Raw genomic sequence first — 27364 nt, 5'->3', positions numbered from 1 at the left:
TATAAAATCGCACTATTTCAGAATAAATAGACTTCTGGGAAATGTGAGAATTAAAAAAAAATCTTTAAACAAGTGAAAACAAACAATTGACCGAATTAGTTGTTAAAATACCCTGTATGGAAAGTGTTGGATGTCAATGCTTCCATAAATTAAGAATCAACAAAATTATGGCCGAAAGGTCGCCATTTCAGCTGCCTATCTTTTATAGTTTTGGAGAAAATTCAATCAAAATAGTTTCTCCATTTTTCTGATACACTATATATACTCCTTGTATGTTAGAATCTACGATCCTGGTGTATTTTCGAACTTAAAATTCTTGTAATATAAAAAAAGGCATTATTATAAAACCTTCCAAGGTTTGAGCATCGAGAAGTTTCTCGACTTTCATTCGTAAACTAAACAACCTTCGAGGAAAGGCACTTGCAATATGGATATCATTAATTAAACTTGAGTTCCTTTGGGAAATATCATCTTATTTTAACACTGTACAACATTTTACTTTCAAAAAGAATATATTTGGAAACAAGTTAAGACAATTTTCACATCGATATTACTCCCTGATGTATAATGTTATCCTAATGAATCATAAGTAAAATGTCATTTTAGCATTTGCCACACTTGACCAATTTAATTTATACTTTCATTAGTTTAGTAATTTACATATTTATAAAACTATAAAAGTTAAAAGAGCAACAACTATTTTGATTTTATAATTGAGTTACAACAAATTATAGATAAAATATTATGTATATTTTAATGAACAGCCAAGTGTATAAAATAAAAAACAAAAATTATTCTCTTAGAAAACCAGAATTGTGAAAGATAAATGACCAATGATTAAATATATCTTGTATATGTGTAAAGAAAAACTTCAAAAGAAAACACTTCCTTATTTCATAAAAAGTTTATCCGTTCAGCAAAACTTACTTAAATAAATCTTTATTTTTATTATGGTATTCTGCAAATAAATCAATAAGTTTTTTTAATGAATAGTGTTTCTTTATAAAATGATATTACTTCTTAGAAATTTATATTCTAACACCTATTTTGTTATGTTAAAATTATTGTTCATATCTAAATAAAACTTTAAATATATGGTTGTAAAATTTATAATGAAATACGTGAGCCATTTTAATGTATGCCTGTTGCCTAATAAAAATATTTTTTATGGCCGAATTTTGTACAATTTTAATAATATGGTCATAGAAAAATTGTAGTTTTAACGGTCTAAAAACTTCTAAAATCGCCAAATGCGTTGTAAAGCTGCTTTTTTGGTATGTTATTTGGAACACTTAAGGATGTATGAGCATGACAACAATGTTTGATTTAAAGGCTCAAAATTTGTTTGTAGGTAGTCTTTTACTCAAAGAATATGTGGTTAAAATTTCAGCTTAGGTATCCATGCAAATTTTTAAGAAAAAAGTCATTAAAAATCGTTATAAAATACATTGGCTCTTATGGAGGAATCTCAGAAAACGACATATTTTGGAAGTTTTTGATAATTTTCATTTGGAATGAATGAAAACAAATTAAAAAAAAACTTTTTAATAGAAAGTAAACATATTAGCAATGAATTAGAAAAGAAAAAAACTAAGTGTCACCGACCATATGAGGAATGTAAGAGCAGGGTACATTAAGGGTTGAAATTATTTTTATCTTATTTTCAACTTTGATGATGAATTTTGTTATAACTTCATGAATGTAGACGAAAAATAAGAATAAAATTTTTCGATATGTGTCTTGGTTTTCGAAATATCGAAAGCTAAATAATTAAACAAAATTTTCAATTTTCGATATTTTGAAAATTAAGCCAGATATCGAAAAATTTTATTCTTACTTTTCGTCTTATATCGTCAAGTAATAATATAAATTTATCATGAAAATTGAAAATATCTATTTTTAAATTTGTGCTCCCACTACTATGCTCATACATCCTTAAGCGTGTGTGAAACTACGTTTTGTAAACAAAAAAAAGTTGTGTTACCTGCGCAATACATGAAGGAACTCAAAATATTTGGGTTTAATTCGATGAGAAATTTAATTTACTGAAAATAAATGGCTTTAAGGGGTGAAATATTGGAAAATAAATGTATTAAATTCAAAGAACTAACGTCTCATCGGGTGTAATCGAATTTATACCGACTATTCGAAAATCAAGCATTAATACCCTTGTCTCTTGGTACACATTGCACTCGAATTCATAAAATGAAAAATAAAATGAATCTCATTCATAAAACATGTGGAAATATTATTATTGTGACTATAAATCTTGTTAAAAAACTATTTTTTGCTATTGCCAAAAACTAGAACAGATACTACAACTACATTCATATATACATTTATACAAAAGTTCTACGATAGTAAATAGTTTTAGTATCAGCACATATTATTACTACACTATGTTTATACCGACATGTGATATAGGCAACCATTTTCATTTTCTCAATTCTATGTATCCCCTCATGAAAATAAAATATAAAGTGGCTTTATTTCACAGTTTATATGTTTGTATATGGTGCTCCAACTAGCTATCATGATGTGTATAGTAGTTTCATTGAATATTGATCCTTGTGTACAAAAAATTATAATTTTCGTTGAGAATCTAAGTCCATCGAGAACTGTATCGATTTTAACCGGCATTCGTTTGACTGTGACAAACTTATTCTAAACTCTAGATAAATGTCATTGTTACACTTCGAAACACTAAATTTTTATCGATTTTTTTTCTATTTAGGGGTAGAAAAATATGCAAGTAAAAAAAAAATCTACCCACAGTTTAATTAGAAATAGTTTTCTAATGAAATTTTCATTAAAAAGCAAAAATTACGTTCATTTTACCTATAATCAACTCTTTGAATTTTCAACTTGATGGCTAATCGTCTGGTATCAGCCCGAAAAGTAGCTCGGATTTCTTCTTTGGATGGCATTCGCTAAATTGCAACAATTATTTCAAGAAAAACATTTCTTAACTTCGATAATTTTCATTCACTTTTACTTCGAAATATAACGATTTAAAATTGTTGTTTTAAATCCTTGCCTTTTATCTCAATACAAAACTGAAAACACATGATAAATCGTTTATGAGTTACCTATTTAACTTCAATTTAAAATCGAATCGAAAAAGGCCAAGAATTATTTATACTTAGACTTTGACTTGATAGTTTATCTAGACTATCTAGATAGATCCTAAAATATATAAAAATCCTGACACCCGTTGGTAGTTTTGTTTCAGTATTGTACTTTTTATCGTTAGTATAAAAAAAAAGAAGATTGTCAGTCATGGGGACTGTCGACGAAAGTTGGAATAACTGTGTTTTTTTTTATCAATAAAAAACCAATATAATAGTAATTATTATAAAAATTTAAACAAATCATAAAATTAATAATGCGTTTCAAATTTTATATCAAACGCCATCTATGAACAGCAATCAGAAGTTACCAGAGATCAGAATCACTTAGTTAATAGTTAATTATACAGCTTTTGTGACCCTACACCCTGTATGACTGTGTAAAATTTCTAATCGATATTCCTATAAATTACGAAAATATGATGAGACACACTGTATATGTTCAGGAATCAATATTTGAAAAATCTACTATAATTACAACAACTATCCTACAACAACTATATGGTTCCTAAATGGTTAGACCATCAAACTCTATTGCCGATAATAATATGTGTAAGATACTCTTGTTATATATGGTTTGCTCCCATTTATGCTCCTGCTTGTTACACTTCGGAAATTTATTCCATATAATTTACTGTCATATATCCATATATCCCTCTTGTTATTCTGTTTTTAGCTTTTCTGCCGATAAAATAGAGCACTATATATACCGACTGAACACACAAATGATGCATTGTTTTATTAACCTATATTTTTCGAGTTTATTGTTTGTAATTTTCATGGAGACGAACAAAATGAATGGAAAAAAAAAGCAGAGACAAAAACAATTGTCGTCGTTGAGTTTAATAATCTTTCGCCATTTTATTATTGTTTTGTTTTCTCGTCTGTGAATTTGATTCAAGTGTGTATTATTTATAAATGAATAAAAATTTTATGAAGGATGAACAGATATTGTGGAAATTCGTGACAATTAGTAATTTTCTTTTATAAAACCACAATTATAAATATCGTTTTGTTTCGCGAAGCAATACCAAGTTTCTTAAGATTTCGAGGTATGTTTTTCTATATATCATAAATATCAATTTTGGGAACGTCCTTAAGACAGAAGAAAATAACAATGAAACAGTTCAAGCCTGGGAGGAGTTTTTTAGTCTTACCAATTTTTGTGGATTTAGATAAGATTACAAAAATTTTGCCAATCAGGAATGGTAGAGTGTCATCCAAGTTTAGATTAAATCTGATATCTATTCTTCATCCAAGCTAAGGTTAGGTAAGGTTATATTGGCTGTCCACGAAGGACATACCCGCTACCCTAAGCATACACTGAGCTAATAGAGCGTCCAAGCTTGAATGAATAAAAAAAACTTTGGCCAAGGGTTGCACAAAATATTGCGAAAAAGTCCAAGCCAAAAAAAAGGAAAATCTTTGGTTTTTGCTCCACCTTCATCTTACATATAACGTAATGATATCTAATTAAATACAAAAGCTGCAAACCAATTTTCTCCACAATTTTACAAAAAAAATTATCAAAATACGAATCTATATATTTTGATATTTATCTTAAACAATCAAACAATCCAATTACTTTCAATGCTAACCCCCCAACAATTTAGAAAAGAAAATTTATCGCTCAGAATAAGCTTGATTTAATTCGAATATCATCTTAAAAAGCTCACGAAAAAAAATCTACTCAATTGACTGTATATCTTTTATACTAACAAACATATTTCGTGACTGTTTTCCATGAAAAATGTTATTTAAGATAATAGTATCATTATTACAGTTTTCCACTCTTCCTTCACTTCAACGTACACAGAGCTTTTCTTACGAAAAATCTTTTCAAATCAATTCATTTTCTTTTAACAAAGGGAAAAACATATACATAAGGAAAACGTTCATTTCATTTGTCAACAACATGTTGATTGACATTTCTATGAAGATGAGAAACAGGCACACGATATTATCATTAAAATTATACTTTGAAAATAGCTTTTTCTTAAAATATTATATTCATTTTTGAGTTTAAAGAGTTTCCAGAAGGCAAATTACAAATTACAGTGAAAACTGTTTATTGGTATATCTAAAACTCTAATTACAATTATCCATAAACTTTAAGCGTATTTTTTCGAGAGCCTAAATAGCCGAGCGGTCTAAGGCGTTAGTTTTTGACTGGTGGATCATTTAGACTTAGATTGCGGGTTCGAATCCAGGCAGCGGCAATGTGAACAATTATAATTAATGGAAGCTGTGGAATTGATCACATTGTCGTCGCTTGGATAAGAACGAAGTATCTGATTCCACCAACATCAAACCAAATTTAAATTTCAATTTTTATATTCCCTATAGCCAAATAAACGGCAGAATTTCCGTGCTTTTTGGGTCTGAATTACTCTTTTATTAAATTCTACAAAACAAATAAAGTCCTCAGCCCTCCTAGACAGAAGTAAGAAAATAGGAAACCTGACCTTTATATCTTTCGATTTGGTTGCTTAAAATCGATAAAGATTGTCGTGATATGTGGTAAAGCAAGGTCATATTGTTTTGTTTTACCTAATACTCAACACCTTAATTCACACACAGAAGTTTTACTGTACATAAAAATAAGTTTTTGTAAGACCGTCCTTATTAACCAGAATATAATAGCCAGTATCTCTCAGCTTCCATTTTTTATATACATTTTAAAATGCATTGTTATGTGTTATGTTTATGTATTCTAAATATTCATTTTTATTTGTTACAGAGTCGCCATTCAAGCAATATCAGCCTATTTGGATGCCTTCCAAAAAATAGCTGATGCTGCAACAAATGCACGAGGTATGTACACACAAAAACAATACCACTACACGTCAAATTACTATTTATTCTATATCTAATTTTTGTTTTTTGAAGGTTTTGTTTTGTTTTCGAATAATTACCGAAAAACAAAAACATTTGTGTTTATTACATTTTTTCCCGATTTCGATATTAAAAATAGTTTAGTTTTATTTTATAAAAAGCACAATAAAATCTACTTTTTCAAATATTTTAAATAGTTTTACAACAAAATTAATTTTAAAAACAATAAAACTATCATGCCTTGAACTATCATGATCACGCCTGATCGCAAAATAAAATCCATTTTTGTATTTTTTAGTTTTTTAGCTCTTTATACTAAGATTTAGTAAATTTCGAGACAAATTTGTGATTTTTTCAAGGGTCTTCAACCCGTCAGCACTCGCGTTATGTTCATTTTGCTTACGCTCGATTTCAAATTGTGAAATCTTATCTTATCCCGAGGATAAATTTAAAGCAAAAAAATATTAATTTCGGACCTGTTCGTGTAATTTCTTTAGTTTAAATATGGTGAAATTAGTTAAAATGAATTTAATTATTTCGATTATTTTTCTGTGTGTCTGTCTGTCTATGTGTGACATCGTAGCACGGATGTACCGATTAAGATTTTTTTAGTTTAGTTTGAAAGATATTTAAATGGAGAGTGTTCTTAGCTCAGAGTGGTTCAGAGAATATTTAACGCGCGAAATATTTCACCTAAGTGTAGGAGGCTTAAGGAAATCTCTCATCACGCGTCTAAAGATTACCGAATGGTTGACGCGAGTGCTGACAGGCTAATTTCAGTAAAATACAGTACATAATCCATGTCCAAATGAAAAACGATTTCGTAGATAATATTTTCAGGTACTAGCCAAGCTAGAAAACTAAAAATTAGGACAATTTTTGAATGTTCGAAAGGACTTTATAGTATTCAACGCCTCGTTTGGAAATATAACAAAAGATTAAAACGTATTTCTAACTTCATAAACAAGTCCATCACATTTATTAATTTCTAATACACCCCCAGATAAATGACTCACCATATACACACATTAAAATCATGACGTCATATAAAATTTAAAATAGATACATTTTAGATATGATATTGTTGTTAGTAGATACAGCTACAAAAAGAAAGAATATTGCAGAAAACACACCATTGATGAGTGTGTGGGAGCTATATATATGCTAGAAGCGTTGTACCTACTATCTGTTCGTTTCGCCTTGTTATTCATATATCACCCACTGATGACTATAAAACATGCTGTAAACATAAATATCATTATCCAACCGTAACCCAGCATGATTTGAAAATGTGAAATACATTCACCTAGTTATGTCAAAACTATATATATATATATTCATTCATTCATTCGAGCTCAAATCAGAATAAATATTATTATTCTTCTCTCATAGAAAAAAATTATATTTTTCTAGATCCTGTATGGGAAGTAGGTTGTAATAATATTGTCATATTATTCATATCGAGAGAAAAATTCATATTCCTTCTATTAAAAAAGTTCACTGAAAAAAAATTCTTAATATCAATCGATATGAGGTTGTGTCAACCTCGTCACGAGAGCAAATATGGTGAATGGAGCTACATATGTGATACAACTACCATATGGGGCGCAGTGGTAAAGTTGACACAACCGCATATTGGCTAGACATGACAGGTATGTGTTCGTGGTAATCAAATCCTATTTTTAAACGCAAAGAAATATTCTTTTAATTCGTCGGTTAACAGTTTGTCCTGGAAACTAGTAAGGAAAAACTAGTAAGGTGTTTGAATCCTTTGTTTTACTCAGCTTATCCACGATTGTTTTGGGGTACCCGCTTTTATTCGATTGTATCATCAGTCAAGTGATATTCGAGCGCGTAGTATGACTTTATTACCCCACATCCAAACTTTTGGCGAATATACTCACCGATTATATTCGCCAAAGTTAACCGAATTGAAGCACTCACTACCACAGTCTAGCTTTACTTCACAAGTATCTCATTACTGTAGCGGATATCGAAGTAGCAACTCGAAGTTATGCTCACTCTCTCTGCGTGTAGCTAATTACATTCGTATTTATTATAAAAGAAAATATAATTATACCCTGTAAATATGAAATATGTCAAGGTATACTAAGTTTAGTCTCCAGTAGTTTGTAACTCACAAAATTTTGGTATAGGTGTTCATAAAATCAAATAATTAGGTCAGTTCCGGCTATCCGCCTGTCTGTCAACACGGCCTGTTTGTCAACTCGAAACGAAAAGAGATATCAAGCTGAAATTTTTATAACGTGCTCAGGACCTAAAAGGTGAATTTGAATTCGTAAATGTGCCACATAGGTCAAGGTTTTGGGTCTGTAGGGCCCATCTTATAAGCCTTTAGAGATAGAACTAAAGTAATAAGATGAACAAGGTGACACACCAATGGTATTACCTCCAAATTTTTGTGCATCACCCGATTTTTGTGCTACTCGAGAGAGTGTGGAAGAATCATTAGATATAAACCAGGCAACGTGAGAACTAAGCTATAAAATATACAACCTATTAAAAAATTAGTATTAATTAATTTCAAATTGTTATAAAAATTGATAAGACAAACCACTTGACTAGCTACTTAAGTTCGAGAATCGTATAGAAGAATATTAGAAGAAGATAGAAAACGATGATAAAAACCATTATATTTCTTATATGTACTTATATGTCCATATTAGAAATTTATAGAAATATATAGAAATAAATTAAATGCAAGTTTTTCATGAACTAATTCCAGTAAAACTAGTTCCTGACTACAGCTTCTAGCGAACAACGAACGATACAAGAAACCAAAACAATATATTCTATGATATCAAAATGGTTGGCTACTTGGTATCAGTATGTAAGACCTTGAGCTAATAATGAAATAAAATTTTGGTGTTTTTTTTATGTCCATCATTTGAAGGAAGATATAAGTATAATTTTTTTTATATTCAACCTTTTCGATAGCTTCAATTTTCCCACCATTTATTTTATGGGCTATTTTATAACAGGCTAAAAAATCCTCAAAGAAGAATCATAGAAATTACGTTTCATTATGGGCTCACGGTCTACTGATATCAGTATAACGATAAATAGTTTAAAATGTTGTGTTCTATATTATCAACATGTACCTATATTTATTACATGGATCAATTCTGGAAAAAGTTTTCAATTTTCTATTAAATGTATTTTTTTGAAGTTAAAACCACGTATTCGAAGTTATTTTTCTAGTAAAAAATAAAGATTTCAATCAAATGTATTCGTCAATTCTTCTGTTCGATGCTTACTGTTTCTGGAATATTTAGGATAAAATTATATTGTAGAGTTTTGTTTAGAATTTTTGGCGATATCATACATAGAAAATACCCGACTAATCGACAAATTAATCCTTTTTTTTTTTGGCCAAATTTACTCTGTAGACAGAGTTTTATCAAATTCCGAAAGAAAAACTTAACCCATATAAGAAAAATCCGAAAAATTGGCAAACGAAATTTTTAATTTCCGATAAAACTTAATACTTAAAGTAATTTTCATCCGAAAATTACAAAAAAGGGGGTCATTTTTTTTATTAAATACATAGTTATTGAGTTATCGCCCAAAATATCATGGGAAGAGCGATTTCTCGAGCCGATTTTCGACAGTTTCTTAGAAAATGTTAGTTCGACGTTTTTGAATTATCAGCTTTAATTTTATGACGAAAATTATGATTTTGAAAGCTATCTTTTGTAGCCACCCTACTTCGAAAACCCATTTTAAACTGACTCAGAAAGAACATCGAAGAAAAATCATATTCAATTAGAAATCTTTTTCCGTGTATCGAATCCGAACGAACCCACCCAAACATAGTAAGTTGCTTCTTGCATTTAGATTGCGATACACATTTGGTGCAGTATTTGATGTAGCTAGAAGTTTTAGTTTTGTAGCTATGCTTGTATAATATCACAAACATAGTTGCAGTGATGAGGTCACTGGCATTGGAACATCGGTCATTGCGCTTTCCGCGTGTACAGTACTCTGTAATCTATATAGAACTATTATAGCACCAGTTAGATAGTACAATTCGGTCTGGGCTCATGCAAGGTTTTTGGCCGTTTAGAAAATTTGGGAGGATATTGTCAAAGTTAATCCTAAAAAGTATTTCTTGCATAAAAATTTTCATAACCGGGAAATTTTCCTTTAGGGAGCTTGGAAAAGTTTTGATTTCGCGGTATACTTAAAATAAAGAAATATTCATTTTGGAGAATATATAAATTTTTTTTAGAGGTTACATCTTCGAGTTGGTACTTAACACTGTTTTGTTTGGCACTAGAAAGTTGCTTAATTTTTATTTTGGCTTGTTATTTCATAATGAATAGGCTCAAGTCAGAGCAACGTTTGCAAATTGTTGTACGCTTGCGAAAAACCTTTTAGATTATTCCTTTGAAGATATGTCATTTGTCTTCGCCGATAAATTTGAGATGGTTGACACTTGTAAGTTATTGGTAAATTTGAGTTTTTAATTTAATAAAGATTGGAAAATCATTTCAATGGAAAAAGAAACATCGAAAATACAGTCCTCGTTAAATATACTTTTTCGTTACGTTGCTCTTATACATTAATATCTCAAGTTTCTAAGCACTCTGAAACGATCGACAAATACTACTCTTGCTCCTAGACTTGACAACACACATATTTAGAAAACAAGGTGGGTATAACTATCATATTGTATCACTAACTACATATTTTTGGGGTGGAATACCTCATGCTCCCCCAAAACTTGGTATCATCATTTAAAAAAAAACTCACATCATATAGAGCAAACATCAGCAGGCAAGGAAACAGATGGAATTTTAGTGGTTGTTGGTGGTTGTAGAGTGAGTATACGGAAAGAAACTCGAAAACTAGTGCAGTAAACTAAAACTACTGACTGGACTAGTTGAATCGATGATACTTAGTTTTTCATTAGAAATAAAAAATTTGATAAGTCGAATAAATTTTAAAAGTTTATATGTACGAGAAAAACTTTTAAATGTAACCTAATTTCGAATATGATAGTTTACTTGAGTTTGAGAAGTATAAAAATTACGCTTTTTTTTGACACTTGTTGGAAATTGGAAATAATCTTACTTATTCTTGAATAGATTTGGAATGAGGGCTAAATTTTTTGTATCGATTCAGATGAAGAATTTTCATTGCACGAACAGAAAAGTTAAGTTGATTAATTTAGAAATACCTGCGCAAAAAATGAACGTTTAAAACTCCTAATTAAACAAAAAGTAATTTCCACTTTAAAAGTGACATCATTGTTGAGTATCGCCATAGAGATTACATTTGAAACTCAAGCTTTAGCAATAAAGAGACGGGCAAATCGACAAATCAGTTCGTACAAAAAACTCATCATTGCCATCCGATTTACAGATTTACAGCAAAATTTCAGCTAACTCTCAAACTGGAATGTAGATGCAATACTGTTTTCAAAATTCCTGGACATACAACTGAAATTAAATAAAAGCTTTTAATGAATAAATTTTATTCCTTTATGTAATCAGTCGTAAGAGAAATGTAAAATAATCACATTTTAATGGCATCATTAATTTTCGAGGTAATTAAAATCTGCTATTATTTATGTGTCTACAGAAAAAATTAATTAGGTCAATAGGTAACAGATTCAGATAACAAATACTTTTAATAATTTATTTCCATTTAAAATTACAAAAATATTTATTACTGCTGAAAAATATAAAAGCCATATAAATAAATTATTCCGTTTAATGTTTTGAAGGACATTTTATATTACTACAAGTTGGGAAAATTTACGAGGCGATGAAAAAGCATTGGAGTATATGCTAATTGTATGTATAGTAACTCTGCACGTACAGTTGAGTTAATGTAGTAATATTTTTACATTTTCACCCCTGCAATGTTAAAACTAACGAAAACCATTTTTACTTTACATAAAGTATTACCATATTAAATTGTTGCTTTTTTCGTATACATTGAACATATTTACGTTTTCCGGGAAATAGTTTCTTTCTTAAACAATCGTTTTTCTCTTTGATTGGTACTTGGGAATCAGGAGTTTAACCAATACGCCACTCAAAATTTTTGACGTGAAAACTTCTATATCCGCGTTAGACAATTTTTGGTAGAGTAAAATCTTATGGATTCGTGTCAGCAATGTTACGGTTACGTCATCATCACCAGCATCGTCTGCAACATGCTGACGATGATATAACCTCAGATATAAATAGCACCGTAACCTAGGAAGCTAAAACTGTTTTCAATCGAAAAAACGATACCATGTAATAATAATTAAAGCTGTACAATTACATTTTAAGTAAGTGCTTCTGATCTTCGGCAACTTCTGATTACTGTTCATAGATGGCGTTGGGTATAAAATTTTTCGCCCTCTAATATGTAAAAAACCTAACGCCATTTATCAATTTTGCATCTTTTATCGATAGGTTAAACGACATCGATATCCAATTTGAAAAAAAACAAGTAAACGAGGTTGAGAATTAGCGAAGTAAGCTAGTGATGTGTAGATCAGAGTCGGTGAAAATAAAATCTTGTTATTTTCTAAAACTAATCAAAGATATGTTAATCCATTTAAACTTTTGTGCCATTTGGTCGCACATAATTTAAATTTTTCGTCATGGTCTCCCAGGATTTTTGAATTCATTCTACGTAGTTTAAGTCCTCTATTTTACTTCTGAAACACCCTGTAATAAAATAAATATTTGATATTTATATATAAAATATTTTCAGTTGATTTATTTTACAAAATATTTATAAAGTAAGATGTATATTTTTATCATTAAATTTATCATCTTCATCGACCTATAATCGATGCATAAGATTAAGAAAATGTTACCTTTTAACCTTTTGCCCAATAATATCCTTCGTGAATAATATATTATATGTATATATCTTATTCTATCTGCATAAAAAATCATATGCCCTTTTTGTATTATAATATAAAGTGTATATTAAAAATAGTTTTCTTATTAAGGTTGTTCGAGATGATGGTCTTCAAAAATTTTCCTTCCGAGGGGAAAAATTAAATTACGCCTATGTTATGTTATATATTACTTCTCTGATCTTTTTTTCCTGTCCCTGTGAGCTCTTTCTTATTCCATGAATTACCCCTCATTTTCAAGCTTATCGTTGTTGGCTGATGACCAAAAATAGACTCATGGTCTATAAATGTACCGCTTAGGAGAAGAGAAACTAGAAAAAAATATTAAGATTTAATTTTTGTTCATCATGTTTTGCTCATAAATTATATAAAAAATATCTTTTAATGAATGGAATAAAACTAATCGAAAATTTAAGCTGTTTTATGGAAAATTGAGGTTTTTTATGAGATATAACAACTGTATTGGGCATAATTGAGAAATTAACTTTAATAAAAAATATATAAAAACAGTTTGATATATTAATAATATGTTTGTGTTTATAGATAAACAAAAAAATATTAATAAAATATATATTTATCATGGATCAGTTAATTTTGTTTTGTTTTTGACAGTACAACAGTAATAAAGATGATATTATTTTATTCTAAACGAAATAACGAATACAAACCTATTATTATTGTGTGTTATTTAGCGAATAATTGACTATTATTGATTTTGACACGCTTACAGAATGTATCAGTTACAAGTCTAAACCTGTTGGGTGGCCCTAATTAGATTTTTCATTATCTAAATCCTAAACGTATATCGACTTATTTAGTGTGAAAGAAAGAAACTAATTACTTGAATTTACTTTTACTGTGTAAGCAGTTCAAATCTTTTAACACAACGTAGAATTAAATTCAAAATATATTTCAAATTATCTTTCTTGATAAATTGAGTTCAAGGAACAAAAATATATGTTACAAAATAAGATGTATCATCATTTTTTGTACACACTGTACAATATATAATTGAGTTCCTTGTTTTTTTATCTTAGTTTTATATACAAACATAATTTTTTTTTAATAAGCTTACAAACATAAAGACTTTTCTCTCTTTTTATATATTTTTGTATAGGAATGATATAATAATAATAAATATAAAAAAGTTATTTAATTATATCTGTTTTTCATGTTTTTTCTTATACATTTAGATATATAGATTTGATATATGTAATTGGGAGACAATTTTATTGTTCATTTGTTTATACGTTTGTTTGTTTGTTTGAATCGAGGTAAAATCAATAAATGTAATAACAATCTATTGTTTAAGGTATACTTCTAAATATTACGTCGTGAGTGTAATGTAAGTCTATGGATGTTTTATGTTTTTTGACCTGAATCATCATATGATGCAATCTCTAGTAAAGTTCACTAACACTTACAAATCCTTTGACGTGCAAATTCTTGCGAAATAACTGCGTCATGATTCTAATATCTACCCTAATCAGAGGGGGGCTACGAGATAAATAAACCTTCAAAATTTAAGGAGCTACCGAAAGCCTTTTTTGATATGGCTAGGTTATCCTTTTCAATTGAATATTTCTATATCAAAAAATCTAGAGAGTGTGATAAAAAACTATCTAAAATATTTAGACAATCTTGTAGTTTAAAATAATACCATAAAAATAAAGATTGCCGATGATATTAATAAAAAATTTTAATTTAACTATGGTTTATCGAAGATTCATCATTTGATGATAGAGACGACTATAGTTAGAGTATTGATGATTGAAGAGCGATATCTATATTATCAAATTTATAAGCATCACTTGCACACAATATATTATATATTTTTGTAGTTGTGTGGTATTGTGAAGCCAAAATAACTCCTTACTTGACTACAAAGCATATATTTATATATATGTACACTTACATTGTTATATCGGCAAAAATTTCCTATCGACCGTTTTGGCTCAAAGCTCCTTATCGTAGCTCCAACCAGTAAGGATATATAAATCTCTAAAATTTAAATAGCTGTCTGAAGGCTTTTTCGTTATGCGAATAATCAGATGAGTAGCGATGGACCTCCTATCTGCCAATCATACAAAATTTCTCTCAACTATTGCATATATAGGAACTTTTTACACACCAGAGAGTGACGCCCTGTATTTATGTCACATTTCCGGAGCGTATATCAAAATTCTATGAATAATAATAATCATTCTCATTCTACAACTTTGCAAAAAAAAAGAAACATATTTTTTAAAGAAAAGAACACAAAACGTTATTCATGAAATATGAAAAACTTTGAAGTAGAACATATATAAAATATATATCTTAGAAAAACACAATAGTCGTTGATTTATCGGACAAAACTGTTTTGAACACAAAGAATAATATGTGTGGTAAAATTCTACTTTTTTTTTCTAGTTCTATTCGATTTATTTCGATTCCATCCATAAATTCGTTTACCTTATATGTTGTGAGAATAATGTGTTATATATCTGTCCATGTCATTTCTAAAACCTATGAATTATCTTAAAAGTTGTATAGGTAAAAGATTGAAGAAATTGGGGATTTTTTTCATGCAACACTTTTGAACATTTAATATTTATACCCTGTGTTAATTTATTGTTTTCTTGTACAAAGTAAAAGAATTAACTGAATATTTTTTATGTAATTAAGGTAATTGTCTTGCTATGGGCATATCGACAGAAAATTCTAAATTTGTGCAAACTTATTAGGAATAAAACAATACATTAACCAAAAAAAATTTGAAGGCGATTGACCGTCTCTAACTCGAGTTAAATACAATTAAAGTTCGGATAATTAACATGGAGAGCATAGGAAAGGTTGCCTTTTGTTGTGTTTTTAACAAGTTTTTCAATTCTAGAAAAAAACTAGATTTAAGATATTTTCAAAAAACTAACTGAACATTCATGAATTTGTACATGTGAGTTTAAAAAAAAAAAAAAAACCGAAACTATTGACCCTTTCATTCTTGAGATATAATCACTCAAAGTTATTATCATTAAAAATTGAAACAAGTTCAAATGAAATTCAGAGAAAAATGTTCCAACGAAATTTTCTTGAAATAAAAATTGATCTCGGATTTTCATTCAATAATCACAATGTATAAAAAATAAATTAGTTACCAAGTTCTTCTTCACCATTGATAATCATTTTCAAAGTATATCACGATCAATGAATACGATCGTTTTGTTTGATGCTCTAACCATTATATGTATTATAGTAAAAGATGATGAACTTTGAACTTCTGTGAAATAGAACACACCAAGAAAGTAGTTTGTTTTCATATTAAATGATGATAAACATCTTATTATTATAATTAATACTAGTCAACCTATGCGAAATTCGCAGTGCGGTACCCGTGATTGAAAACGATAGAGAAATCTATACATATAAAATGCTTTTTCCTGTATGACATGCCTGATGTCGGCCTGACGGATCAACGTACAGCTTAAACCACTGATCGTAGAGACCTGAAACATGAAGTGTGTGTTCTTTGCTTGACGCAGGGGTAGAATTTTCTGAAACTCTACCCTTAAGGGGGTGAAAAAAAGGTGAAAATTTTGTCTGGGCAACGTGATTCCTTTTCTGATACTTATGTAATAATAATTTGTGTTTTTAAAATATTTCATAAATCGTTTTAAGAAATTTTTAAACATTGGATGAATTACGTCGAATATTCAAGAAGACTGACTACATCCATAGTTATTCCTCTTGTGTAGGTATACAAACTTATAAAATATCGATCAATAACTGTTATCTTGAACAATGTCTAAGAATATAATATATTATTAAATGTATAAACGTAGGGATGTCATATTGACACAAATGTCAATTATTTATGTATAATATTAACTGGAAACTGCATCTTCACTCGTAGAATTCAAGTAATGTATTGAAAACAGTTTCTTGATCACACAATCATGGATATTTCTATTGAAATCTGAAAATCGAAAATCTTATAGCTCAAACGAACTACGACAATTGAAAACAAACAATTGACTGAGCTAATTATTGAAATACCATATATAAGAAGTGTTGATTACGCAATCGTTTAGTTTTTTTACTTTATGTGAGTAAAGAAAGAAAACCACTCTTACACACAAAGTGTAACGTATAGATTTACAAAATATATACAATACTTGTAGACATAGTAAATAACGTTTCGACAAAATGTTTCAAACAAAAGTTGTTAATTTTTTTATAAGGAACATATTTTACATTTAAACTTTTATTGAATCTCTAACGGTTTACAAGATTGGTTCTACGAACGCAAGATCCAATTGACTTATGTTGCTCATTTACAACCTAATTGTTTTATGTCCTTATAGCACGCTATAAAAATTTCAGCTTGATATCTCTTTTCGTTTTTGAGTTATCGTGATCACAGACTAATAGATAAATGGACTCTTTAGGTGATTTTCTGAACATCTTAGTCCCAAACTTGGGACTAAACTTAGTATACTTTGATATATTTCATATACCTGGTATAAAAAGAGATAATCGTATTATAGAACCTTTAATGTATTTCTTTTTCTCATACTTGACAAGGTTATTTTCTTTCTTATTAAATTTATATAAAAAAAAAAACATCATTAATTTTTAAACGAAAACTTTTGATCTTTTAACAATGTTACACATAATAAATTGAATCATTAAAAAGAAAATGTTTTTCCGGCAAAACTTTTGGATAACATATGCCACGCATCTTGTGTATAAAATGTAGGAAATATCTACGTGGAAAAACAACAATTTTCATGCCAGTATATAAATAATAATTTTGAACGCTTGATAAATCAAAGAATATTTTGATAAAATAAATTATGTTATCATATATGTGTGCAATCGTAATAAACTGAAATCTATGTTTTCTATGTCGAAAAATATGTAGAACTTATATAACTGGTTTACGAAATAAATTGGAAAATGCATTCACGCATGAATCAAATATTTAATGAAACGTTAACTGAATTTATTTTGGCCAATGTAGATGTTTTGTGACTTCAATAACCAATGTTATATTGATTTTTCGTAGATAAAAAATTTGTTTTTCTAATAGAATGAAAAAATACATTTTCTAATAGAAAAAACTTCCGTACTTTGGATGCTGGTAAACCAATGAGCTATATGGTAATGGATTCAAGAACGGTCTAAACGTCCATTGAAAACTGTAGCTTTTTTGAGTTTTCGTATAATTATGCAAGATTAGCTAGAAAATTTTTGTTACCATCTGTTTGCATGCAATAAACACAACACGTTATACGATCAATGCTCGTTCGTGAGTTTGCAACACACAGATGTTTAATGGATTAGATAATTTTTCGAAATTATCACAGAAAATACGTGTATTTATCTTAAGATAAAGGTATATAAACACAAAACAGATTAAAAAACGTGTATATTTATTCAATTTGCGTTCCACAACCACGGACGGTGTCATGTCTAAACAAACAGTTTTTTTTTTCCCATTTTGAAGTTAGATGTTTATTTAGATACAGAATGATCTAAGAGTCAAACTTATTCTTAGATTATACAAACCAGCAGTCAAAAAGATAATTTTATACTTTTTATGGTCTTAATTTTTAGTTTGTTTCACTGATAGTGTGAACGTTTTGTTTACTTGTTCGAAAATACCACTGCTAGTAATCGATTTTAGTCGAAAACTAAGTCCGTAAAATTTATTTTTATCCATAACGGAGACAAAAAAATTCTCGATCTTTTCCAATGAAATTTTACACTATTTGCACAACCTATTAAATAAGTTGATAATTATTAATTTCCAAATTAAGTAATTTAAAAAATGCATTCATTTCTAAAGTTAATTATTATTTTTAAAAAAATATTCAATATCTCTCTTTTAATATGATTCAAGATATTTAATTTTCCCGGAAAAAATATTTAAAAAATGATTAATCAATCAATAATCTCACATATAGTTAATTGATTGAAGATAATTGATTAATAAGAATAATTCCAAGCCTGTTTTTTTTAAATTATGTAACATAAATAATTTTATTTTCTATTTTATAGAAAAAAATAAAATTATGTTCAATTATATCTGTCCTACATTTGTTTACAAGTGTTTTTTTTTATTAAATGCATCAAAAATTATTAATAATAATAAATAATATTATATAATATATAATCTAATATTTCACCCAAACGAATTTGTCTGGAACACATTTAGAATTTATTTTTTTTTTTTTGTGTAAAACATTTATATACATGTATATTGGTTATGTGTGTGTGAATGTCTATGTAAATATACACACATGCATTGTGATTATTTCCGGTTATATCCTACAGTAAAACTTGATTAAGAACATATTTCATTCAAATTTTTTCTTAGAAATTAGGTAGGAGAAAAAAACTCAAATGAAGAACAAAACCTGGGCGTTGGTGAGTAAGTGGGTAGATTTAAAGGCTTATTTAACAGTTCCAACAGTCTCTCAGACGCCTAGAACCCATTGTGTTTCTCTCTGTATCTCGAACTTCTTGTTTAGTCGAAAAATTATAAACACGAAATTTTTAGCATTTCTCTTAAGGTTCGCGTTATCAAAACTCATTTAATTCATAGATACCACAACATGCTAAATTAATTCCAATTAAGTTCATTCAATTTGGCCACGGTTGAGGCTAAGTTTTCAAATTTGTTTTAGAATTATTAAGTTTAGCTGTATTGTCACAAAACACACAAATATGATTGCATTTACACACACAATTCTTTTATTATTATTATATTATATTTATAAAAAGTACAGAATGATTCAGAAGAAACCCATAACGTTTCTCAATACCTTTGGAAATCAATAAAATTTGTTAGCGATACTTGATGCAATTTATATGTTTTATAATTTAGTTGAAAAATTAAAAATGCAGAACAATACAGAACACAGTTCTTACCGGGGGCCTACGACTGAGTCCTCTTTTTTGAAACGTAATGTACCAGATTTAAATTATAAAAGTAGAAGTTTTTTACTTCTTAAATGTATAGAAAGTGGAGTAATATCCAATTAAAGTAGTTTTTAATCATCTAACATTCATTTCAAAAATATTATCATTTTTCATCGAAATTCCACTTTTAGAAAAATCATTGTGGACCTCTTAAGTTTCTAACATTCATTCCTCCTGAATCACCTAGTACATATTTTTATATACATGTTTGCGTGGGTGAATTTGTTGTGTATATTTTGTATATGCATATGGTTTTTGATCGTCAAATCATCGAATCAGTCTGTTGAGCCGTCCATAGTCGTTCGTGTATGTTATGTCGGTCGATCCCTTTTTACATGTGTAAAACAATATTTATAAATAAATATAATATTTAAATAATAATATAAATAAATAATAAAAACTAATGTTTTTTATTTTACGTTTGTGGTTTTTGTACGTACGATATTTAAATAATAATAAAATTTTATTTTAAGAGCTATGTGTTTTCTGTTCTTTTTGTATCCTAGTAAATTACACTATTTAAACTTGAGTGTTAATAGAAATTAATCTTATAACACTGCCTTTTTTTACACCGAGGAAAAAGAACGAATAAACTGAAACATAGTTGTTTTACTTACCATACCAATTGTTTTCAGAAAATATAAAAATTCTTTTTTTAACCCTTTAAAGAATTTTTTTAAATGGCTTTTTAAATATGCATTACAATAAGTCTTAATTACTTAAAATTCTTTAAGAATACTTTCAGTTATTGTACATTTTTTGAATTTTAAACTTTTTGAAAAATTTTTGAATTCTGTTTCCTAATGGCGGTGATATTTTTGAACAAAAAATAGAATAAAAAAACTATGTTTCCTTACACATACATGTAATTTGATATCGACGATAGAAAAGTAAATTTTATAAAAATTTGGTTTACAAGAAAATTTATTGGTAACTGGCCACTGGTTTGGTTGGTAAAAGTTTGTAAGGTAAATAAAGCGGGAAGTAGCATTACTCTTTCCATTATTATTTACCTTACAACCTTAAACCAGACAAACCAGTGGTCAATACCAAAAATTTTTTTTGTAAACCAAATTTTATCAAAATGTGGGCTAATAATTCATTAAGTAGATAGTTTCGTTAAAATTTCAACATCAATTTTTTTCACGAATGCCATATTCTTGTTAATATGTCACAGAAGAAACCAGTGAAATTTACAAAATTTAAGAAACCCCCGACCAATGTTTCGGGTACGGAATCCTAAATTCGTACCTTCTTGAAACATATCTAAGGACACTCTCCTTTAAATTACCTTTTTCCGTATAACCTTTTCCAAACTGAACCAATTTTGAATATTATCGCCTCTTTTTTTGTTATTTCGGGTACAGATCCCTAAACTCGCACTTAAACATAGCTAAGAAATTACCTTTCAAACAAAACCAAAAAAATAAAATATGTTGATCCGTTTAGGAGCTGCGATGCCACAGACAGGCAGAAATAGCGGTCAAACTTATAATACCCCTTTTTTTGATTCTGTGACTAAAAACAGAAGCTTTTCTTTTATTAATCCTACCTAGTTATTCTTTGAGTTCTTTGGTATTTTTTTGATAACAGTCAAAAATGAAATTAAAATTCTGAAAATGTTTTTTTCAAAGAATTTAATTTTTTACGTTTTAGTTTATGGTTACGAAATTACTAAAATTTATATTAAATTTTTTCCTTAGGGGTGTTTTTTTTCGCCTTTTCGCCTTCAAGAGTGGAATTTGCTAGAAATATAACATATTTAATAAAAAAAAAGCTTTTAAATTCGATTCATAAAGCGAAACTATTGTAAAAAATTCCCAAAATAAAATACAACCAAATTGAGAACATATTCGTTTTTCGAAGTCGTTTAAAAATACAATCAAATTTTCGCCATCTCTAAAACTAAATTTAAAAACGAAAGATTTACGTACTTCTTTTGTTTTTCTTACATATGCCATTCGTTTTTATATAATTATTTTAATTACTTTTTCCCTTCGAATTAGTGCCAACACTACCATTCATTCATTAATTTTCCGAAAATGAAATTAAAACAAAAATAATTAAATTTATTCTATTTTTTTGTTCTTTTTTTATTAAAATAATTAAAATACATTTTTTTTTTATACAACAATAATTATTTATAAAAATAATATTTTTTCGTGAAAGACATAAAAATGGGTACATAATTATAAATAAAATACAAAATGAAAATAGAGAGAAGATCGGAAAATAAAGAGCGAAGATAAACGAAAAGAACGATAGTAAAAAAAAGAGAGATAAATATAATATGGCATGCGTAAGTTTCATAAGACGTAATGATTCAGAGGCAGGCGGCTGGCTGAGACTAAACTCCATTCATCGCGAGAACAACATCGGTACGCAATTTCGAAATCGCTCTCTCAATGAATGGAGTATATTTTAAGGTATCCTTTTAATGGATGTAAGAAACACTGTGTAATGGAGCATGATATGCTAATGGAGCTGGATGTGCGTATGCTAATGCTGGACGAGCGTATGCAACTGGGGCGTGTGCGACGGCTAAAGGTGCGTGGGCTACAGCGAGTGGAGCATGAGCAACGGCAACAGCTGGGGCTGGATGTGAACCAGCTTCACGATGTACAACAGCATTGAAACCATTAACTGGATCAGCAGTGTAGTCTACGGTTCTTCGTGAACCATCTGGTTCCAATAATGAATAGCTTCCCTGTAATTGAAACAATGTGTAAATTAACACCTTATTCAAAATAATAAGCCCATATTTACCAGATGTGAGGGTGTTTTGTGCAATTTGTATTGTGGAGATTATTTAATACGTAACCATTATTCGATAAACGCTTGTTCAAAAAAGTTAATTAGGAGCTGCGTTAGCTAAGCAAATTCCCTCATAAAAGATTGACAAAATTTGCAAAACTAATTTTTTGTTTAAAACTGAGCGAAAAATAAAAAAAAAGTTCCTCAAAATTAATTTTCACTCTCCCCTTTGATTACGGATAAGTTTAGCCCCCCCCCCCCTCTTGCACTATTTCTATTAAAAATGTTCACTTACTTGAACTACATCACCATCTCGTGATTCATGTTGTGATTTTGAATCGCCAGTGGAGGCATCGTTTACCGCATATTCAAAACTGTATTGTGGATGTGGATCGTATGGTTCCGCTCTGATTGGTGCATGCGCAACAGCAATTGGTGCATGTGCAACGGCTAATGGAGCATGCGCAATAGCTAATGGTGCAATTGGTAAACTATTTATGACACCTACACTGCATACAATGCATAATGTTACTAGAATCTGTAAAATAAAACAGAAAATTATAAAATTTGTTTTAGATACATATTTTTTAAGGTTAGGCGGCCACTATCGTCAAGTTCATTAAAATCTTATTCACAAAAAGAATCATTCTAGCGCCATCTCATAGAATATTGAAGTACCTACTAAAATATTAATGGATTGACTGAACGATAGGTGGCCTTTTGACGACCTGCATAATTTACGTAAATATATTGATACCGTTCTCTATAAAACTTGGTTATAAAAATTTTTAATATAATTCCTCAAAATGCTTAGAAAGCGTTCACGTTACATTTTGAAGTTTAATCAAACTTAACCTTGTGGGGTGATATTGTTTTTCGTCCAGATATTTAAAATACTAGATTATAGCCCCATTTGAAGCTGACTGACTAACTAACATACCGATACAAATTCTAAGGAACGTGCTACAAAGATGCGGTTTTCGGCATTCGACGCGGAATGGCTTGAAATCTAAAGAAAAAATCGAAAAACTTCATTTTTTTCATTGCAACTAAGAAAAACCCTCGGAATCTACATTTTGCAGTTCTATAGCTTCTAGACAGATGAGATTTTCACCAATCGATCCGAAATAAAGTCAAATTTTTCGAATTGTTCTAAAAATTGTATTATCCACATTGCAACTCACCGAAAATAGGAAAAACATCCTTAAAACTACCTCTTTTCTTCTTTACAAGCCAGAAAGATACGGCCAGAAAGATCTGCCATGGGAGTGAAATCCCCCGCGGGCAAAGCGGGTTACAAGAGAGAAGTTACAATCATTTTAAAATCATACAAATTAATTATAACATTTCAGGTTGTAAGATTTCTTTACAAAATAATAACAACTGTCGGAGAAAAAAAAACGATTTTGATAATTTCATGACACAGAAAATTTACAAAAAAAATGGATAATTTCATGGCATAAATAAATATAGACCGCATTAACTATAAATTCATTTTTAAACTAGTCATTTTCATACACGTTTTAATATTTATTTTTTAATAACAATAATAATAATAAATGTGTCTTTAACTTTAAAATGAAATTAATTTCACAATTTAATTGTAATTATGCGTGCTAACAAGCATGGGAAATATTTTTATATACTTATGAATGAATTATTTATTATAAGAAGTACACAGCATATTGTTAAGTTTTTTGGGAAATTACATGAAAGTAAAAATAATGATAATAATAGCTTTATTTTTAATATGTTTATGTATTCAGTGTTTATAAAAATATAATCAAGACACGTATGACACAAAATCACGATATTATAACATGACCTTATAACTTTTAGAGTGGGGGAAATAAGTTCATTAACTATTTAATTTAAACATCAAAACTTCATTTATCAAATTATTAAGAATGTAACTTTGAAAAGAGACAATAAAGACTTTTGTCAGACACCTCCGAAGTGAAGTTCAAATCTAACAGAAGCTGAAACCATTAAGGTAGTACAAGCACCGATGCAATTTTAGATTTAGGGTTGAAATTATTTGTACCTTATTTTCAACTTTGATGATGAATTTTGTTATAACTTCATGAATGTAGACGAAAAATAAGAATTGAATTTTTCGATATTTGCCTTCGCTTTCGAAACATCGAAAGCTTAATAATTAAACAAAATTTTAGATTAGTTTGAAAAATTCATTATCTTAAAGCATGAGAAGCATTTTCCTATAAAGAAAATTATAACAAGTAGCACTTGTTTTTCCATAAAATACGTTTAAAGTGGTGAATGAATGGAATTTGTGTTAATTTCTTCTATAAATGATTTTCTCTAAATCTATAGGCATCAATATCAAAAAATTTTACTCTTAATTTAAATCTAATTTTCCCAAGTTCTAACAGAATTCACCCTCAAAATTTGAAACCTAAAAAATTTGCATACACTCATTTTTTTGGGAACGTTAAGTGAAATACTATGTCATTGTAAGTACTAATTGTGTTATTGAGTTTTCAACAGATTTCATCTAGTTATATAATAATTAATAAAACCATTTGGAATAAAAAATTAAAAAGAATACAATTTGCAACTATTTTTCATAATAATTAAGAGAAATTTATTATATGAATGAAATCAACATGAGAAATAAATGTAAGAATTTGATAGATATCTTTTAATTGATAATCTATAAGATAACATATAGGAAAAATGATTATTAAACTGATAAATTATTGAATAGAGAAAGTTATTGATATAATTAAATAATATAAATCATACGTTACGTATCTATACTTTATAGATATCTATTATGAAATATTCATTAACGATAATTATTTAAGATATCTATTATTAATTTATTATCACTGTTTTGTAATTAAAACATTTCATACATTCATCATACTAAAATCACGCAAGACATAACAGTAAATGAAGCTGTGAAATTGGCGTTTTTATTTTATTACGATGCTGTAGGCACATCAGAAAAAGGATGGAATATTTTTGTTAAATTATTGGTGTGTTTTTGGAATTTCTTATGATATCGGTAAAACTATTATCGCGCAAGAAGTTATTTTCAATACAAAGTCTCGCGGATTATGATCCCTAATTGACAAAAAAAACACCTAAATTTGCACACAATTGAAGGAATTATAATTTCTATTAGATATTTCGACACCTATCGTCTAATATAAATTAGTTAATTTTAAGAAATTTACTCAGATTTCAATTGCTTAATTTTGTATATAAGGATGATAAATTCTAATATTACACGAAAATGGTCGTAGTGGGGTATTGTCTTTCGGGGGCCTAAAAATTACTGATTTACGTTTTTTTTTGTTATTCTAAGAAAATTAACAAATTTAGAAAAATTAGTGTTTTTCTAAATTTGTTAAAATTGAAAATTAGTCTTTTTCCGATATCTCAAAAATTAATCTTGTGCAACTGCATCCGATTAAGTATCGCAAAAATAACAAGCATAAAAATTTTTAAAGCTCGTGTAAATTCGCGTAAACTAAATAGGAAAATTCCAAACTTCTAAAACCTTAAACTGTTTTTAATTCCCAAACCAAAAACAAGGTCTGTCTGTCTGGCATCGTAGCGCCTAAACTAATGCACCGATTTTGATTTTTTTTGTTTCGTTTGAAAGAAAATTTAATGGAGAATGTTCTTAGCTATGTTTCAAGTGCTAGTTTTTGTTCCCTACCCAAAAATTTTGTAAATTTCACTAATAAATCTGAACTTATGTCTGAAAGGTAAAGGTTCTCAATTTATCAAAGATGATTTAGAGCGCCTCACGCTTTTACAAATAGTCATGTATGAGTGGCTGATAGAAACAATTTCTTTTCTACTTTTGAGTACAATAAAAGCTTTAAAATGTATTATTTATGTAAACTTTTAATTTGGATGGTGGAAGCGATGGAAAAATCAGGTCCCATTAAAAAAGTTCTGTTATGTATGCAAAATTTCACTCCATCGGTTGAGAATAACTGCTTTATAATTCATTTGCCAGATTTATAACCCGAACAAACATACATAATTTATACGAACATTGCAAGTTAAATAAAAGCTTGTAAAAAAGTCTGCTTACCTTACAATCAATCATATTGAATAAATTACTAATTGTTGATAAGTATAAACAGAAATCAAAACAAAAACACTTTAATTAAACTAAAATAAAATAATTAATATTTGATAGTTAAGATATTTTCACATTCAAGTGATTCAATCAAATATAATTTAAATTGTATGAAAGCTTCCCTTTTATATATGAACCTACTCTATATGTTTTACATTTACCTCTTCTATTCAAGTTGTTTTTACTTCCACAAAATATATGGAGTGTGATTTTTTACAAGGAGTACCTAAGTAAAATAAGTCCTCCACATCCATTTTTACAACACATGTAATAATAATAATAATGTATAAGATGTATTAAATGGCGGTCGGTATTAGTGTTATAATAATAAGTGCAACAGGGTGTGTCCACCATCTCTGTATTTGTTATAATAATAATAATAATAATAATAATATTGTCTATACGCGTATTACATAATATATGTAACAATATATAATATGTATGTATAAATAGTTATAGTCAGGTGACATTATATTAAGAAAATTAAATCACCCGACATGTTCAATTTGTTTAATAAGATGGAAATAATAATTATCATATACAACACAACATACAATGCTTGATTTGTTTATAACGAATTAAAGACTTCGTCATGGAAGATTTTTGGGTGAATTATTGTCTTTTTATCCTTCTAGCATAAAAATAGAGGTTAAAGCAATCATTGTAGGA

General features: G+C 28.5%; 2 protein-coding genes across 6 annotated transcripts in view; one reads left to right on the top strand and one right to left on the bottom strand.

Moving 5' to 3' along the window:
- The window catches only part of LOC123300967 (protein MTSS 1), a 141835-nt gene that overhangs the window by 71173 nt on the left and 43298 nt on the right, over window positions 1-27364 (top strand). For all 5 annotated transcript variants that reach the window (XM_044883661.1, XM_044883659.1, XM_044883660.1 and 2 more), the window contains exon 3: window positions 5869-5942. In XM_044883661.1, the coding sequence (XP_044739596.1) occupies window positions 5869-5942 (74 nt within the window). The remainder of the gene's footprint in view (window positions 1-5868; window positions 5943-27364) is intronic.
- On the bottom strand, window positions 22051-26726 carry LOC123300970 (cuticle protein 7-like). Its single transcript, XM_044883666.1, has 3 exons — window positions 26648-26726; window positions 22868-23110; window positions 22051-22525 (listed from the first exon to the last, which is right to left on the bottom strand). The coding sequence occupies exons 1-3, from the start codon at window positions 26660-26662 to the stop codon at window positions 22253-22255; spliced, it is 531 nt and encodes a 176-aa protein (XP_044739601.1). The 5' UTR covers window positions 26663-26726; the 3' UTR covers window positions 22051-22252.

The sequence above is a fragment of the Chrysoperla carnea genome, chromosome 5, assembly GCF_905475395.1.
Source record: "Chrysoperla carnea chromosome 5, inChrCarn1.1, whole genome shotgun sequence".
Lineage (NCBI taxonomy): Eukaryota > Metazoa > Arthropoda > Insecta > Neuroptera > Chrysopidae > Chrysoperla > Chrysoperla carnea.
This window is presented reverse-complemented; position numbering and strand designations above follow the sequence as displayed.

Excerpts from the sequence above, each read along its gene's own strand:
- LOC123300970 (XM_044883666.1), bottom strand. Across the intron at positions 22,526-22,867 it reads GAGATGGTGATGTAGTTCAA|GGAAGCTATTCATTATTGGA; the intron begins GTAAGTGAACAT and ends TTTCAATTACAG.